Source organism: Eulemur rufifrons, chromosome 30, assembly GCF_041146395.1.
Source record: "Eulemur rufifrons isolate Redbay chromosome 30, OSU_ERuf_1, whole genome shotgun sequence".
Taxonomy (NCBI): Eukaryota; Metazoa; Chordata; class Mammalia; order Primates; family Lemuridae; genus Eulemur; species Eulemur rufifrons.
The window spans coordinates 49005430-49021683 of NC_091012.1; the positions used below are offsets into that span (position 1 = coordinate 49005430).

Below are 16254 nucleotides of genomic sequence, written 5' to 3' on the forward strand. Positions count from 1 at the left end.
TTAGAGAGCTCACTAACTGCTATAAGTCTGCGAATAATCACTAGTCTTTGCAATATTCCAATGGCCACAGGATAATCAAAGGCTCAATTATACTTTTAATCCTAATCTCCAGGCTATCCCAACTAAAAGAATGAGCTAGTAGAGGTATGATTACTAACTGAAAAACCTTCTCAAGAAAACTGAAGTGAGTAATCAAGATGAGAGTCTAAAATATCCTCAGAGAAGAAACATTCTCCTGTTTTTCTTCAATGCTTTCATGTGTTTATAAGATCAGAACCACCACCACCAAAAAAAATATCCTATATCCTAGGTGAAATAACATATATGCTTATGGAGCATACTGTGTTAACCATTTAGTGGCTTGAAGCATCATGAATCATCAATCACATGACCGAATCTTCCACTCCTCTTTACTGTCCCCCTCCTTGCCCTCAACATACCCAATCAAATGCTAGGTCTATTCTACCTCCATATCAATTTCCTTTTATCTGTTATCTTATTTCAAGCTCTAATTATTCAAGATATTCTAATAGTCAACAGTCTAGTCGATAATACAAACCTTTTTAATTGTCTATAATCTTAATGTATTTAAGAAATTTCATAATCTTCTCTTTGTATCTTTAAACTATGAGCTCATAAAGGTGGCAGAAATATCTAACTTAATTCTTCGCAGAATCTAATATAATGTTCCTGTGTACAGCAGAAACTTAGTTATTTTTAACTAAGGTAATAAATAACTTTGACAAAGAAATTAAAGACTTGGAATACATAAAATCCCATTAAAGATACTGTCTGGGAGGAACCTTAATATCCTTGACCCCAATAGATTCCATCAAATCTCCACTAAAGATAACAAAATTACTAAAAATATGAAAATCTGCATAACATCCAAAGCAGATACCAGCTGCCATTATGTACAATGGGGCCTATCCAGTGTTTTCAAAATTTGTAGCAATGCGGCCGGGCGCGGTGGCTCACGCCTGTAATCCTAGCACTCTGGGAGGCCGAGGCGGGTGGATCGCTCGAGGTCAGGAGTTCAAGACCAGCCTGAGCAAGAGTGAGACCCCGTCTCTACTAAAAATAGAAAGAAATTATATGAACAACTAAAATATATATATACAAAAAATTAGCCGGGCATGGTGGCGCATGCCTGTAGTCCCAGCTACTCGGGAGGCTGAGGCAGCAAGATCGCTTAAGCCCAGGAGTTTGAGGTTGCTGTGAGCTAGACTGACGCCACGGCACTCACTCTAGCCCGGGCAACAGAGTGAGACTCTGTCTCCAAAAAAAAAAAAAAAAATTTGTAGCAATGAAACTCTCTCGTCAAATCAAGTCTCACGGAAATATAATGTGGTGTGGGTGGGTGGGAGTGTACTGTTTGTGTTGTGTGTGTGTAAAATAAAGGGATTCACAGGCAGATTAAAGTTCACTTTTCACTGAGGCACCTCATGAAACTATAGCTTAATATGAATGTCATTGTTACATAGGTAGTTCAAAATCTTTCTTACATCAAAATCCAAGGAGTAATTAGAATAAAAGTTGACTAGTGAGTATAGGTAGCTTTTAAGAAGGGGGTAAAGACGATATCTATGTTGAAATCACTTTATCGATCAATATGCATGTAACCTGTTTTTGCAAAAATTATAGGCTGCATGTTCTACTCTCCTAGATTTGTTTTTAGTCTATTATCATTTGATTTTATAACAAAAACCTGACTTTACATCCTAAATAGTACTGCATGGTATATATTGCTCACTAATGAGAAAACTTATTTTTTAAGAATCTCATGATACTCCCTCAAAGCAGTTGCTTTTGCAAAATCATGTATGGACTCAGAACTACACACAAAAAATAATTTGTGCAGCATATAAATTAAAAAATAAATTTAAAACATAACATCAAAGAAGTAGGGAATAATTACTATTACAGAGGCCAATGAGCATTGATATAAACTGTTTCAAAGTATAAATGCTATGGCAAATATTAGATCTTCTCAAGCAGAAGTAAAAAAAGATTTTTGAGAGTCTTACTCCAACACCCCAGGTAGAGTACAGTGGCATCATCACAGCTCACTGCAACCTCAAACTCCTGGGCTTAAGCAATCCTCCTGCCTCAGCCTCCAGAGTAGCTGGAACTATAGGTGCCCACCACCACACCTGGCTAATTTTTTCTATTTTTGGTAGAGGCAGGGTCTTGCTCTTGCTCAGGCTGGTCTTAAACTCCTAACTTCAAGGGATCCTCCTGCCTCAGCCTCCCAGAGTGCTAGGATTACAGGCGTGAGCCACCACGCCCGGCCAAGCAGAAATAAACCTAACTCAAGGTAATATATTTCCCATTTTGTGGGGAAAAGGGATATTAAAAATTATCATAATATAATTTACTTACTGTAGTAGATTAAAATCAGTTGGTATTTCTGGAGCTGCTATCATTTCTTTATCATCTTCTGGAACACCTCAATGTCAGAAATATATTCATATATTTACGTGGGTAAAATGGTGGTTTGCTTCCTTCTTGTAAGACAGATAACCCCTTTAAAAAGGAGAAAATAACATATTTATTACAAACACACCAAAAATATTGGGAAGAGACATCCATACCCAAAAGCTAAATTCCCCAATACCTGCTGATATGTTTTGGTAAATAAGGATTTTGCTCCCCTGCATTGACTGCTTTTTCTAGATATGGATTTGTTACAACTCTTGCAGACCCACAGTAATAATGACACACAGGAAAAAAGGAAGCTTGTATAACTATTATTTTTAAAATTTCTTATGATTCTCTAGCCTAGCTCTATGTATATACATTAATACATCCTAAATAGAAACAGGATGGGACTCTTTCACTGGTCCTGCAATCCCTGTGACAATGTTAAACCATAATATGAGATGCCTGAAGATTTATAGCTTTTTGTTGATAGTGTACAGATACAGTTAAAAGGAGCTAATAAAAAACCTAAGATATAATTTTAAAACACTTTAAAAAACAGGTTCTTCTACCCTAGAGGAAACATACATTCCAAAGCCTGACATTAAACAACCACTTCATGATAATACCACACTGTGTTGAAAAGAGAAGGGGAAAAAACATTAGATTTTATCTATTCCTCCCTCAAGGAACATACAATCAATTTAAACACCAATAATGTCATATGGACAACAGATGAATGCCATTTGTGACCAAAGTAAGTACATGTCTGGCCATAGAAAGGATATTATTTCTAGTTTTGAAGGTCAAAGATGCATTTCCTAAATTAGAGAATGATCTAAAAGCAAATGACCAGTGTATAACGAGGAGAAAACAGGCTAAAGCTAAGGTTTGAAGCTCTTAGTTTTATGTGTACTTTTCTTTTAGAATTTTCTTTCTGTTGTTTTTTCTTTTATTTCCAAATAAATTTAGTACTTGGTGGCCACCTAATGAAAAACTAGATAAGAACAAACATATCAAATAAATAATAAATGCTCAAATATAACACATTTACAAACTCCTAATGATCTCTTCCAATGAAGTAGACATCACACAAGAAACAGCTCAAGTTTTCTATTAACTTAAATCTCTAAAACACATCATAAATGGCTACTAATATTTAACATTCAGAAGTTCAGAATACTGCATTTCCTAGCTTACTCTAGTAAAGCTAAAGTAAAAATATTAGTTTTTGCTCACAAAAATATATAAATGAGGTAACAAGAGAAACAAGAATGAATAATCCACAAAATAACCGTGAATAATCAAGAATTATATATATCATTGAGTTTATCTTTCTTCTGAAAGATACTCAGATTGCAAAATTTTAGATATAAATGTTAATATGGTCTTCAAAGGAGAAGGCCCTAAGTCACTGTACCAGGACTATTCCCCTCCAAGATCAATAATTGTTAGTCTGGCTTTATTCATAGTTAACGAAAGGAATTGTCCAAGTAGTACACCAGATTTTTGGGGCTTGTTATCATATGTAGGATATGCCTTTACCTCTTAAAATGCTAATTTATTTTAGAAAGAAAACTGTCTTTTAAAAGAAAACTATTTTATTTTTTAAAGGGAATTGGAGAGGCACAGATCTAATAAATTCTAACCAAAAGGTCAGGTCATCTAGATGGAAAGATGGAAATAAACTGGCCACATGATCCTTGCCATGTCTGTCTATCTGCCTCTCTGAGCATTTTATAAAAACCAAACCTACTGCTTTCTTTCAATATAGTTTTTACACAAACTTTAAAGATATTTCATAAATGTAGTCTCCTAAGGAATCACAGGTGAGGAACATAAAAAATGCATCAGCTCTGAAAAGCAAGGAGCACTAAACAAAATACTGTGTGATATACCACATTACCGTGAATAGCACAAAATTAATTTCTAGTGTAAAAGAAAGAAGTCTTACCAGGTCAAATTATCTTGCACAGCATAGGCTATACTAACATGTACTTGGTAATTTGAAACCAAATGAAAGATTTTGCCTATATTTTTAAAAGAAAAAAATATTGTGCCATGGTCTGACAGACTTAGAAAAAAATTATTGAACTGGTCAATTCCCTACCCCAGTTAAATATTTGTTTTTTTTAAATCCATCCAGGTAAACTTATCTACCATGTGCCAAACACAATGCTGGCCAAAGGGAATACTGTAATAAACAGGAGAGCGAAGATTCTTGCCCTTACTACCTATACGAGAAACGTGAAAACATTTATTTCTACTAGAAGACACCTACCTCTTATGGCCACCTAATATTATTAAATGTAAGAATGCTAAATTCCATGTATCTGGGCTTTTGGTATTATAATCATTCTCTAAACAACTAATTTGCCATCAAAACAGTTTATCATAGCTCAACAAAAACTATAAATATTTGTTGGTTTGTAACTTAAAAGGGAAAGAACACAAAGGATAAGTTGGCATTGTTTTTTTTTAAAGAATATAAACTTTAATCTATATGAAGAGCTAAGAATATTTACATTTTTATTTTAAATATCTACAGCTGCATATATATACAGTTTGCTTCCCCCAAAGACTTAAATTAAAAATTTCACATCATTTTCAAATGTGCTTAATACCATTTGACCTAAATTGGGAAACTCAAAACTAAAAAAATTATGTTATGCTCTAATAAGAGTTTAAAAATCAAACTTACCACACCATATCTGGACTACTGTAGGTTATTAACTTTTTAAAAAATATGCTCAAAGATCACAAGGTGGAGCTCTTACCTAGTGTCAAGGAAAACTTTGAGGTCTCTCACATGTACCAATTCTCTGTAACTACCATAAGAGTTAACATTCCAACAGCTTTGGAAGATAAAACATAAAAATAAGTCTCAATCACTATTTTTCTTTTGGGAAAAAAACTCACGCAACAACAACTAGCTTCTGCTTCTCCTTACTGAAAATTAAGCAATCACATTTGTAGATAGGATGAATAATACACATTGAAGTAAAACAAGGCTAGGCGTGGTGGCTCATGCCTGTAATCCCCGCACTTTGGGATGCTGAGGTGGGAGGATTCCTTGAGGCCAGGAATTAGAGACTAGCCTGGGCAACATAGCGAGATTTCTCTACAAAAATTTTTAAAATTAGCCTGGCGTAGTGGCACGCACCAGTAGTCCTAGCTACTGGGGAGGTTAAGGAAAGAGGATCATTTGACCCTAGGAGGACTAGGTTGCAGCAAGCCACACGTTAGCACTACTGCACTCCAGCCTGGTCAATAGAACAAGACCCTGTCTCAAAAAACAAATAAAGTAAAACCATTTCCTTAGGTTCATACGTACAGTATGCTACCATTCACTTATAAGTATTGGATTAAAAAGTAATAGGTCATCATATATTTTTAATGTTAAACACTAAATTCAAGTAAACACTCTTAGGAGCATTACTTTTGATAAAAACATATATGAAAGCTGAAACTTAATCACCGTAACTTTTCAAGTAATTATGTAAGTAGTATGTGTCTATGGCCTGCTGCTCAAAATTTAAATTACAAATTAAATTCAGTAAGAAAAAAAAAATTTCTTCTACTTGTAAAAATTATGATTATGCTTGCATCTTTTGTTTTTTTATTTTTTGTCTCAACTGATATGGGAAATAGTTTTGCATCTTTAACTCTGAAAAACGACTTGCTAAATTCATTAAAATTGCCCCCCCCAAAATAAAAGCACACACAAAACATCCTGATATCTTCCTTTGATGTTGTTTAAAAATCTTAAGGTAATCTTTTTTTTTCTCTTTTTGCTAAAAGAATGATTATTTTAAAGGTCTTTTAACTCAATCTCAAGCAGTCTCAAGACAAAAAATAAAAGGCTGCAAAGCCATCATTAATAAGATTCCTCGGAATCCATATGCTATTGAAGAGTACGGGCAGGGGTGGCACTTAAGTAGCTGGCTTGTTAATTCTCTCACTAGAAATGTAGAAATATTCAACTACTAAAAACTGGCACATTCACACACCACATGCCATTCCCTTATCTTCACACTCCTCCCAAAAGGGCCACATACTTCCACCTATACAGGATCACATCCAGGAAATGTCTACACCCTTCTAAAATGCCACCATCATCATAACACAAATACTGAAGATTAGGAATTACCCAAATGCCCAATCATGGATTAAGAGACAGTACATCAATGTAACTAATATAACATTCATACAATGAAACTATTTATGACTGTGTACCAATGTGGGTAAAGTATGTATATGTTAAAAAATATACATTTGGATGTAATATTAACAATGAAAAAAACAAAGGAAATCAGTTAACATATCAGGGTGGTGAAAATGTGGATGAGCTTTAAAATTTTAATTTATGATTAAATTATGGGGGGGTTAGTTTTTAATGTACTCTATTAAAACCTAAACTACCTGAGCAATTATAATACAAAACGCAAAACTATGCTGTTTGTTAAAATTTATTCATACTTCATGTCTATAACCTTATAAAGTTAAACATGTACAACAACTGAGTTTATCACAAAATTGTCTTCATTATGTTTGCCTACTCAAGATTAGCAGGGAACAGAAAGTTTGTTCTTACAGACTCCTGACAACAGGACTCAAGGGTATGTTCCTTTTATTGGCCTATGTACTTTTTCAGGAGACAGCAGACAAGTCTGTCATTTAGTCTAAGGCTGTGATTGCTAAAGGGTAAACTAGTTGCTGCAATAGTACATTCGATTAAAACAGGAAAGTGAGTATTCTTTCTATGTCAAATGATACACGGCAACTTTAGTCCAGTGTAAGAAATGAACAGCTCACCCAAAATGTATACATAAATACCTACCCTCAAAAAGAGGGGGAAAAACCCTACTTCCCCTTTGATGATTAATAACCTTTAAAAAAATTCTCCTTTCCCAAAATATATTTTTCCTCCCTCTTTTAATATCGCTAATTTGTGCTAAGTCTTCTGAGTAAACGACATGGTGAAAAGAATAACAAATCAAGCAATGATCATGTGTACTCAGACCAGTAGTAAAATCTTAACCTTAAAGTTTCTTGATAACACTCATACTACAGCTACAACATATATCATTTGCAAATATCTTTTCACTTCCACAAACCTGGATGAAGTCCTAAAGAATCCCTAATGGTAGTCCTGCTCTAGTGCAGGAATAGGTAACCTAGAGAGGGTGCGCCTGGAAGAAATCCGCATATATAAGAAAATTAATGACCCTGTCTACTTTTCCTAACTAACTGTAGGATAGGTTCGCATTTGGACTCAGAAACTTTAAAGAAGAAAGGAGAGAGGCCAAAAGTAAAGGGCCCTTCTAAAATAACCAAGTAGACAAATTGAACATGCCTAAGGCTAAAACACTTCAAAAATAACTTTTACTTTCAGGAAGAGGGGAAGGAGCAAGCTGGGGCAGTCTACAGATACGGCATCACTATACACTGCCAGAAACTAAAGCCAGACAGAACTGGAAACATCCACCTGTTCCCCTCCTATTTTTAAATGTATGATAGGAGGTGCTCAGCAATCTTCTTAGTTTCCTTGTCTACCAACATTCCCCAACACTTTCAAAATATGACTCAAGCCCTCACCAAAATTGGGATCACCTGGCCCAAACTACATATTCAGCCTGTCCTAGTTCTTGACCATCAGTTCTAATTTCTGTAAAAAAATAAAAATAAAAACCTAGCATGTACTTGTGAACTTAGCAACAAATAAATACTAACCAGTGTGGGGAGGGTGGAGTGTAGAAGAAAAGGCTTCTGCCTTATTCCTGCAGACCTAGTACTCTACCAACTTTACTTAGTTGTCACTTGTGCCTAAATCACCCCAAAATCATACCCTGTGTCTAACATGTTCTTGCTGTTCCACGTCTATCACTCAATTCCAGGAACTAGAATCTGTCTCTTGAGTTGCCCTAACCCAAATGCCACAAATATTGTCATCCTCTCATCGGTCTGACTATACTGGCACTGGCTGCTGCTTGACACTGGATATCATATGATAGCTACTAACATATTGGATACATACCTGCTTTCAAATTCCACATCTGCTAATTCTCCAGTCTGCCCTAATAAGCTGCAGTTGATTAGACATCATCTGGCTCTACTCTAAATAAACATCAAAACAATAGCTAAGGCCAGGTGCAGTGGCTCACGCCTCTAATCCTAGCACTCTGGGAGGCCGAGGCGGGAGGATCGCTTGAGGTCAGGAGTTTGAGACCAGCCTGAGCAAGAGTGAGACCCCATCTCTACTAAAAATAGAAAGAAATGATCTGGACAGCTGAATATATATATATATATATATATATATATATAAGAAATTAGCTGGGCATGGTGGCATATGCCTGTAGTCCCAGCTACTCGGGAGGCTGAGGCAGAAGGATTGCTTGAGCGCAGGAGTTTGAGGTTGCTGTGAGCTAGGCTGACGCCACGGCACTCTAGCCTGGGCAACAGAGCAAGACTCTGTCTCAAAAACAAACAAACAAACAAACAAACAAACAGCTAATAATTTTTAGAAGTGTTGTCAATGCCCACTCTTCATATCTCACTTACATCTGAATAATAAACTCGACATTTAGCTTTATGTATTGACTTAATTTTATATCTATACATCTCCCATTAACATAACTCCCTTATATGTCCCTAAATGGTAAGACATCACAATAGGTAACTACAACTGGCGGTAGTGGCTATCAACATTTAAGGTGAGACCCAATTAGCTGGTACAAATGAGTATCTAGATCTAAAAATAAAATTTACAACAAAGAGCTAAATTCAAGTGTTAACACTCATAAATGTTATACCACATGATATAAGCACAACGTTATTATCAATACCATTTCACACTGGGCATCATTGGCTCACTGGCAAATTTCAAGCAATGGCAGATATCAAGGCAAATTCCATAGCAAAGTAGACCAAGACAGGATAATTCTATTTGGATTTCAGGGGAAGTCTAAATTTTCATGTCACATATTCAATAGATTACACCAAAAGCTTCCATATTTATTTATTCAAGGTAGTAAAAAGTTCTAAATGAAATATTGAGTGTTTATTAATAATTTGTTTTAAGATGGACATACAAATGTAGCTAAATACAATTCAGTGAATTAAAAGCAATAAAAAAGTATAAAATAAATCACTTTATGGAGGGTAATGGAAAATTTTAAACTAAAACTGCAGTGACTAATAAGCACAATACCCCATTTTTTAATTTAGCATGACCACACAACAGAACATGCATGTCACATACCCAACTTTTTTTTTCCTTTCACCTCTGATTAGTTAAGAATTTATTAAAGTATCTCACATAACCGGCCACTTGATATAACTTACTAATCCTTTTGCCTACAACCACAGTACACAATTCATAAGCTTGATTTATATTCATATTCAAGTTCAGAAATCAAATATGCTTTCACAATTCAGTTTGTGAACACAGTAGAGTTACTTGCCAATTCTTATTTCAGATCTAAGAGTTTGATTCTTCATTTGATAATTCCACAGGGTGGTAACAACAGACCCATATCCCTGACAAATAGTGATGCAAATATCCTTAACAAAACAAAATTCATAAGCACATAAAAAAGATTATAATACACCATGACCACGTGAGATTTATTCCTGGAATGCAAGGCTGGTTCAACATACAAAAACCAATATAATACAGGACATTAACAGAATGAAGGACAAAAACCACATCATTATCTTAACTGATGCAGAAAAAGTATTTGACAAGATTCAACACTCTTTCACTATAAAAACACTCAACAAATTAGAACTAGAAGAAAACTACTTGCTATTGTTTGATTGCCCCCTTCAAAAGGCATGTGGAAATTTAATCCCCAATGTGGCAGTATTGAGAGGTGTGTCCTTTAAGAGGTGATTTGGTCATGACCACTCTGCCCTCATGAATGGATTAATCCACTTGTGGACTAATGGCAAAATAGATTAATGGAGAAATAGGCTATCTTGGGAGTAGGACTGGTGGCTTTAGAAAAACAGGAAGAGAGACCTGAGTTAGCATACCCAGCCCCCATGCCATGTAATGCCCTGCTTCATCAGGGACCCTGCAGAGAATTCCCACTAGCAAGAAGGCCCTCACCAGATGTGGCCCTCAACGTTAGACCTCTAAGCCTCTACAACTATAAGAAATAAATTCCTTTTCTTTATAAATTACCCAGTTTTGGCTATTCTGTTATAAGCAACAACAAAAAATATGGACTAAGATATTATCTCTACGTTAAAAAGGTCATTTATAAATAGCCCACATCTAACACCATACTTAATGGTAAAAGACCGAAAGCTTTTCCTCTATGATCTTGAACAAGGCAAGGATGCCCACTCTCACCACTGCTATTTAACATTAAATTGGGCCGGGCGCGGTGGCTCACGCCTGTAATCCTAGCACTCTGGGAGGCCGAGGTGGGCGGATCGTTTGAGCTCAGGAGTTCGAGACCAGCCTGAGCAAGAGCGAGACCCCATCTCTACTAAAAATAGAAAGAAATTATATGGACAGCTAAAAATATATATAGAAAAAATTAGCCGGGCATGGTGGTGCATGCCTGTAGTCCCAGCTACTCGGGAGGCTGAGACAGGAGGATCGCTTGAGCTCAGGAGTTTGAGGTTGCTGTGAGCTAGGCTGACGCCACGGCACTCACTCTAGCCTGGGCAACAGAGTGAGACTCTGTCTCAAAAACAAACAAACAAAAAAACATTAAATTGGAAGTCCTAGCCAAAGCAATTAGGCAAAAAAATAAATATAAAAGGCATTAAAGTTAAAAAGGAAGAAATAAAATTATCTCTGTTCCCAGATGACATGATCTTTATGTAGAAAACCCACAAATAAAAAACTGTTAGAACTAATAAAACAATTCAGTAAAGTTGCAGGATACAAAATCAACATGCAAAATTCAGCTGTACTTTTAAACAATAACAATGAACAATCTCAAAAGGAAATTAAGAAAACAATTACATTTACAACAACATCAAAAAGAATAAAATAATAAAGAATAAGCCTAACCAAGAAGCTAGAAGACTTGTACACTGAAAACCACAAAATATTGCTGAAAGAAATTAAACATGACACAAATAAATGGAAAAACATCTTATTTTCATGAATTGGAAGACTTACTATTGTTATGATGTCCATACTACCCAAAGTAATCTACAGATTCAATGCAATCCCTATCAAAATCACAATAGCATTTTTTGCAGAAACAGAAAAATTCAGCCTATAATTCATATGGAATCCCAAGAGACCGTGAATAATCCAGACAATTCTGGAATGAAGAACAAAGTTAGAGGACTCACATGTCCTAACTTCAAAACATTACTTACTGTAAAGAGATCTCACTTAACAGCAACAACGGGTTCTTGGAAACTGTGACTTTAAGCAAAACAATATACATCAGGTCCTTGAATGAATGTTATAATGTTGATAAGAAACATAAATTATTTTCATTATATGTTGTTTCACTTAAAAGTCATAGTTTCCAAGAACCTATTAGTGACGTTAAGTGAGGACTTACTATACAAAGCTACAGTAATCAAAACTCTGAGGTATTAGCATAAAGAAAGACAGACCAATAGAATATAATACAGAACCCAAACATAAACCCTTGTTTATTTGGTCAAATGAACTTCAACAAGGGTCCCAAGACCACTTAATGGAGAAAGGAGAATCTCTTAAGCAAATAGTGGGGGTGGACTGGACATCCTCCTGCAGAAAAATAAAGTTGGACCCTTATCATACACCATATACAAAAATTAATTCAAAATAAAGACCTAAATATAAGATCTAAAACTGTAAAAGTCCTAGAAGAAAACAGGAAAAGCTTTGTGATGCTGCAGTTGGCAATGATTTCTTCGATGACACCAAAAGCACGAGACAAAAGAAGCAAAAATTAGGGCCAGGCTCACTCCTGTAATCCTAGCACTTTGGGAGGCCCAGGCGGGAGGACTGGTTGAGGCCAAGAGTTTGAGCCCAGCCTGAGCAATAGTGAGATTCCATCTCCACAAAAAAATAGAAAAATTAGCCAGGTGTGGTGGCACATGTCTGTAGTCCCGGCTACTCGGGAGGCTGAGACAGGAGGATCGCTTGAGCTCAGGAGTTTGAGGTTGCTGTGAGCTAGGCTGACGCCACGGCACTCACTCTAGCCTGGGCAACAGAGTGAGACTCTGTCTCAAAAAAAAAAAAGAAACATAAATTATTTTCATTATATGTTGTTTCACTTAAAAGTCATAGTTTCCAAGAACCTATTAGTGACGTTAAGTGAGGACTTACTATACAAAGCTACAGTAATCAAAACTCTGAGGTATTAGCATAAAGAAAGACAGACCAATAGAATATAATACAGAACCCAAACATAAACCCTTGTTTATTTGGTCAAATGAACTTCAACAAGGGTCCCAAGACCACTTAATGGAGAAAGGAGAATCTCTTAAGCAAATAGTGGGGGTGGACTGGACATCCTCCTGCAGAAAAATAAAGTTGGACCCTTATCATACACCATATACAAAAATTAATTCAAAATAAAGACCTAAATATAAGATCTAAAACTGTAAAAGTCCTAGAAGAAAACAGGAAAAGCTTTGTGATGCTGCAGTTGGCAATGATTTCTTCGATGACACCAAAAGCACGAGACAAAAGAAGCAAAAATTAGGGCCAGGCTCACTCCTGTAATCCTAGCACTTTGGGAGGCCCAGGCGGGAGGACTGGTTGAGGCCAAGAGTTTGAGCCCAGCCTGAGCAATAGTGAGATTCCATCTCCACAAAAAAATAGAAAAATTAGCCAGGTGTGGTGGCACATGTCTGTAGTCCCGGCTACTTGGGAGGCTGAGGCAGGAGGATCACTCAAGCCCAGGAGTTTGAGGTTGCATTGAACTGTGATAAGGCCACTGCACTCTAACCTGGGCAACACAGTGAGACCTGGTCTCAAAAAAAATTGATTTTTTTTTTAAGTAGGCAAAGGACTTAAATAGGCATTTCTCAAAAGATGATATACAAATGGCCACCAGCATATAAAAAGAAGCTAAACATCACTAATCATCAGAGAAATGCAAATCAAAAACAGAATAAGATATCACCTCACACCCATTACGATAGTTACTATTAAAAAAAAAAAAAGAAAAGAATACATTATTTAGCCAGGATGCGGAGAAATTACAACTCCTGTGCACTGTTAATGGGATTGTAAAATGGCGCGATCGCTATGGAAAACAGTACGAACATTCCTTTCAAAATAAAACCAGAACTACCATATGATTCAGCAATCCCACTTCTGGGTACATACTCAAAAGAATTGAAAGCAAGGTTTCAAACAGATATTTGCACACCCACGTTCACAGCAGCACTATTCACATTAGCCAAGAGGTGAAAGTAACTCAGATGTTCAGTGACAGATAAACGGATAAACAAAATGTGGTATATACATACGATAGAATATTATTCAGGTTTAATAAGGAAGCAAATTCAGTAACACTACAACATGGATGAGCCCTGAAGGCATTATGCTAAGTGAAATAAGCCAGTCACATAAAGACAAATACTATGATTCTGCTTATGAGGTATCTAAAGTAACCAAATTCATAGAAACAGAAAGAAGAATGGTGGTTACCAGGGACTGAGGGACGGGAGAAAAGTAGAGTTGTTTGATAGGTATAGAGTTTCAAATTTGCAAGACGAAAAATTCCTGTAGACGTGTTTCACAATAGCATGAATATACGTAACACTAGTAAACTGTACGCTTAAAAAATGATTAAGATGGTAAATTTTATGTTTTTTTAAATAATTTTATAGCATGTCATGCTTGCGCAGGGGCCATGCTAATCTTCTCTGTATCATTCCAATTTTAATATATGTGCTGCCGAAGCGAGCACTTTATGTGTTTTTTTACCATGATAAAAAAAATAAATTTAAATCTTTTATCAAGCAAGCTTCTCTCTTATGGTATAGACTCACAAAAATTGAGAACACCTTCCTACTAAACAAGCATAACTTATTGGTATCTTTTGAGATGTAATTTTATAAATTAAGACACTGTATAATTGAAATCTATTTTGACAGACTTTTTGTCTCCTACTTAATAAGGTTTAGAATACACAAAAGTTATGTTAATTTTACAGAAAAAAAATCAAAAGAAATAATCCAGCTAGTTGTTCCAAAAAACATGGAAGCACTTGGATGAGTGAGAACAATTCCGGCTACATTTTTTAAGTTACTCACTATAGAGTATGAAAATTATTATTGAAATCCATTTTACAAATGTTCAACATTTCTCTCCCATGTTCAAAATTTGTTGGTACAAGTTACATCTCAGTTACTGATGACACAAGAGCACAAAACTTAAAGCCAGGGAAAAAAGCAGCAAGAACCTTTTGGCGGCAATGTAAGCAAGCTGCATTCAAGGGTTAGCATACTAAATGGTCTCATGTGATGAAACTAGGAATTAGGAATCACTGATCTCTAAAATATAACATTTGATTCCATTAAACTCAGGGGAGGAAGCATACAACATAAATATGATCCACTAAGAAGAGATATCTACATATATACAGTTAGATTACTGGTGCTAGATATCACCAGCCCCCCCACCCCCGCCCCCACCACACACACATTTTTTTGTCCTTGTAACCTATTCCTTTTTCCATGACTTTATACACACATGAGTATAAAGTACACTTTAGTATGCCTTCTAAACAGACCAACTCTCACTCTGAGTCCTAAGATGATGGTAGTTTTTTAACCCTTCCTAGAGCAACAGAGACCAAGAGACTACTTTATTTCTAAACCACAATGAATATATATTAAAGCATCCTGCAAAACATCCCCAAAAGGACTATCAAGATGCTAAAAAAGGAAGCAAAATAATGAGTCAGCAAACATTTAATATTAATAATATATCATTTAATACAAATATATAGTAGGGCTAATGTTTTTATGTTTTAGTCTTGAAAGTATACTTCAGAGAACTTAAAACTACCTCTTAGATTCACAGTTATTGCAACTTTGCTGTTATGACATTGTTGTATCAACGGTTTATCTGCAAAGTCATTAGTCAGGAAAGAAACTTCTCAATTAGAAAATTCTTTCTACACAAAAATATGTGTTGTAATGATCCATTTCACAAAAAGGTACCTGCCAAATTATGCAGCAACACTGAAAACATGTATGAGGAGATTCTTCTTATGCAAGGATCTCCCATCTTACTCTATAATTAACTTTGGCAACAGTACTCAAAATGCTCTTTTCGTCATGAAAAACAATCTCCCTCTCTCCCTCTTTCCCCCCACCCATCGATGATTGTGCTCAGCTCTCCCTCCTGATTAGTAAATTCCAACTAAGAAAGGGAAAACTTTTTTCCTCCAACTGCTTCATATAAATTATTCTGATGTTTGCTAAAACCTCACTCTCTCATCATTTTACTTGAATGTTTTTCTTCATTATGTTCCCACACACAGGTTATTCCTGTGTCACCTGCTTTGCCTAACCATAACAACTTACTAGGTATTCAACTATATTTCATCTGTTTTTCTGTCCCAAGTTACAGAGTAACAAACAGAGTTTCTCCATTGCTATATAATTTTTAACTTAGTTACTAATAAACCTACTATTTTTAATTGATCATAACTTATAGATCAGAAATGGTTCAGAAGTCAGTGTGGCAGATTCAACTCTCACACCATAAAAACAGCATTAACACAACTCTGAAAATCTTCTGTTAGGTCTAGCACTTAATATTAAATTTTACATCAAATTATGTTGAACAGTGTGCTACCTTTCACACAAGTTGTAAAATAAGAATGTGTATGTGAATGGATGTAT

At 35.7% G+C, this 16254-nt stretch overlaps 1 protein-coding gene and 1 non-coding gene across 3 annotated transcripts in view; both read right to left on the bottom strand.

Annotated features, from left to right (window-relative positions):
- Nucleotides 1-16254, bottom strand: part of STAG2 (STAG2 cohesin complex component) — a 130669-nt gene that overhangs the window by 75546 nt on the left and 38869 nt on the right. For both annotated transcript variants that reach the window (XM_069464064.1, XM_069464063.1), the window contains exon 2: nucleotides 2383-2526. In XM_069464064.1, coding sequence (XP_069320165.1) covers nucleotides 2383-2426 — 44 coding nt within the window. In that variant the 5' untranslated portion in view covers nucleotides 2427-2526. The remainder of the gene's footprint in view (nucleotides 1-2382; nucleotides 2527-16254) is intronic.
- Nucleotides 14199-14309, bottom strand: LOC138379277 (U6 spliceosomal RNA). Its single transcript, XR_011232055.1, has one exon. It is a non-coding gene; the product is annotated as a U6 spliceosomal RNA (small nuclear RNA).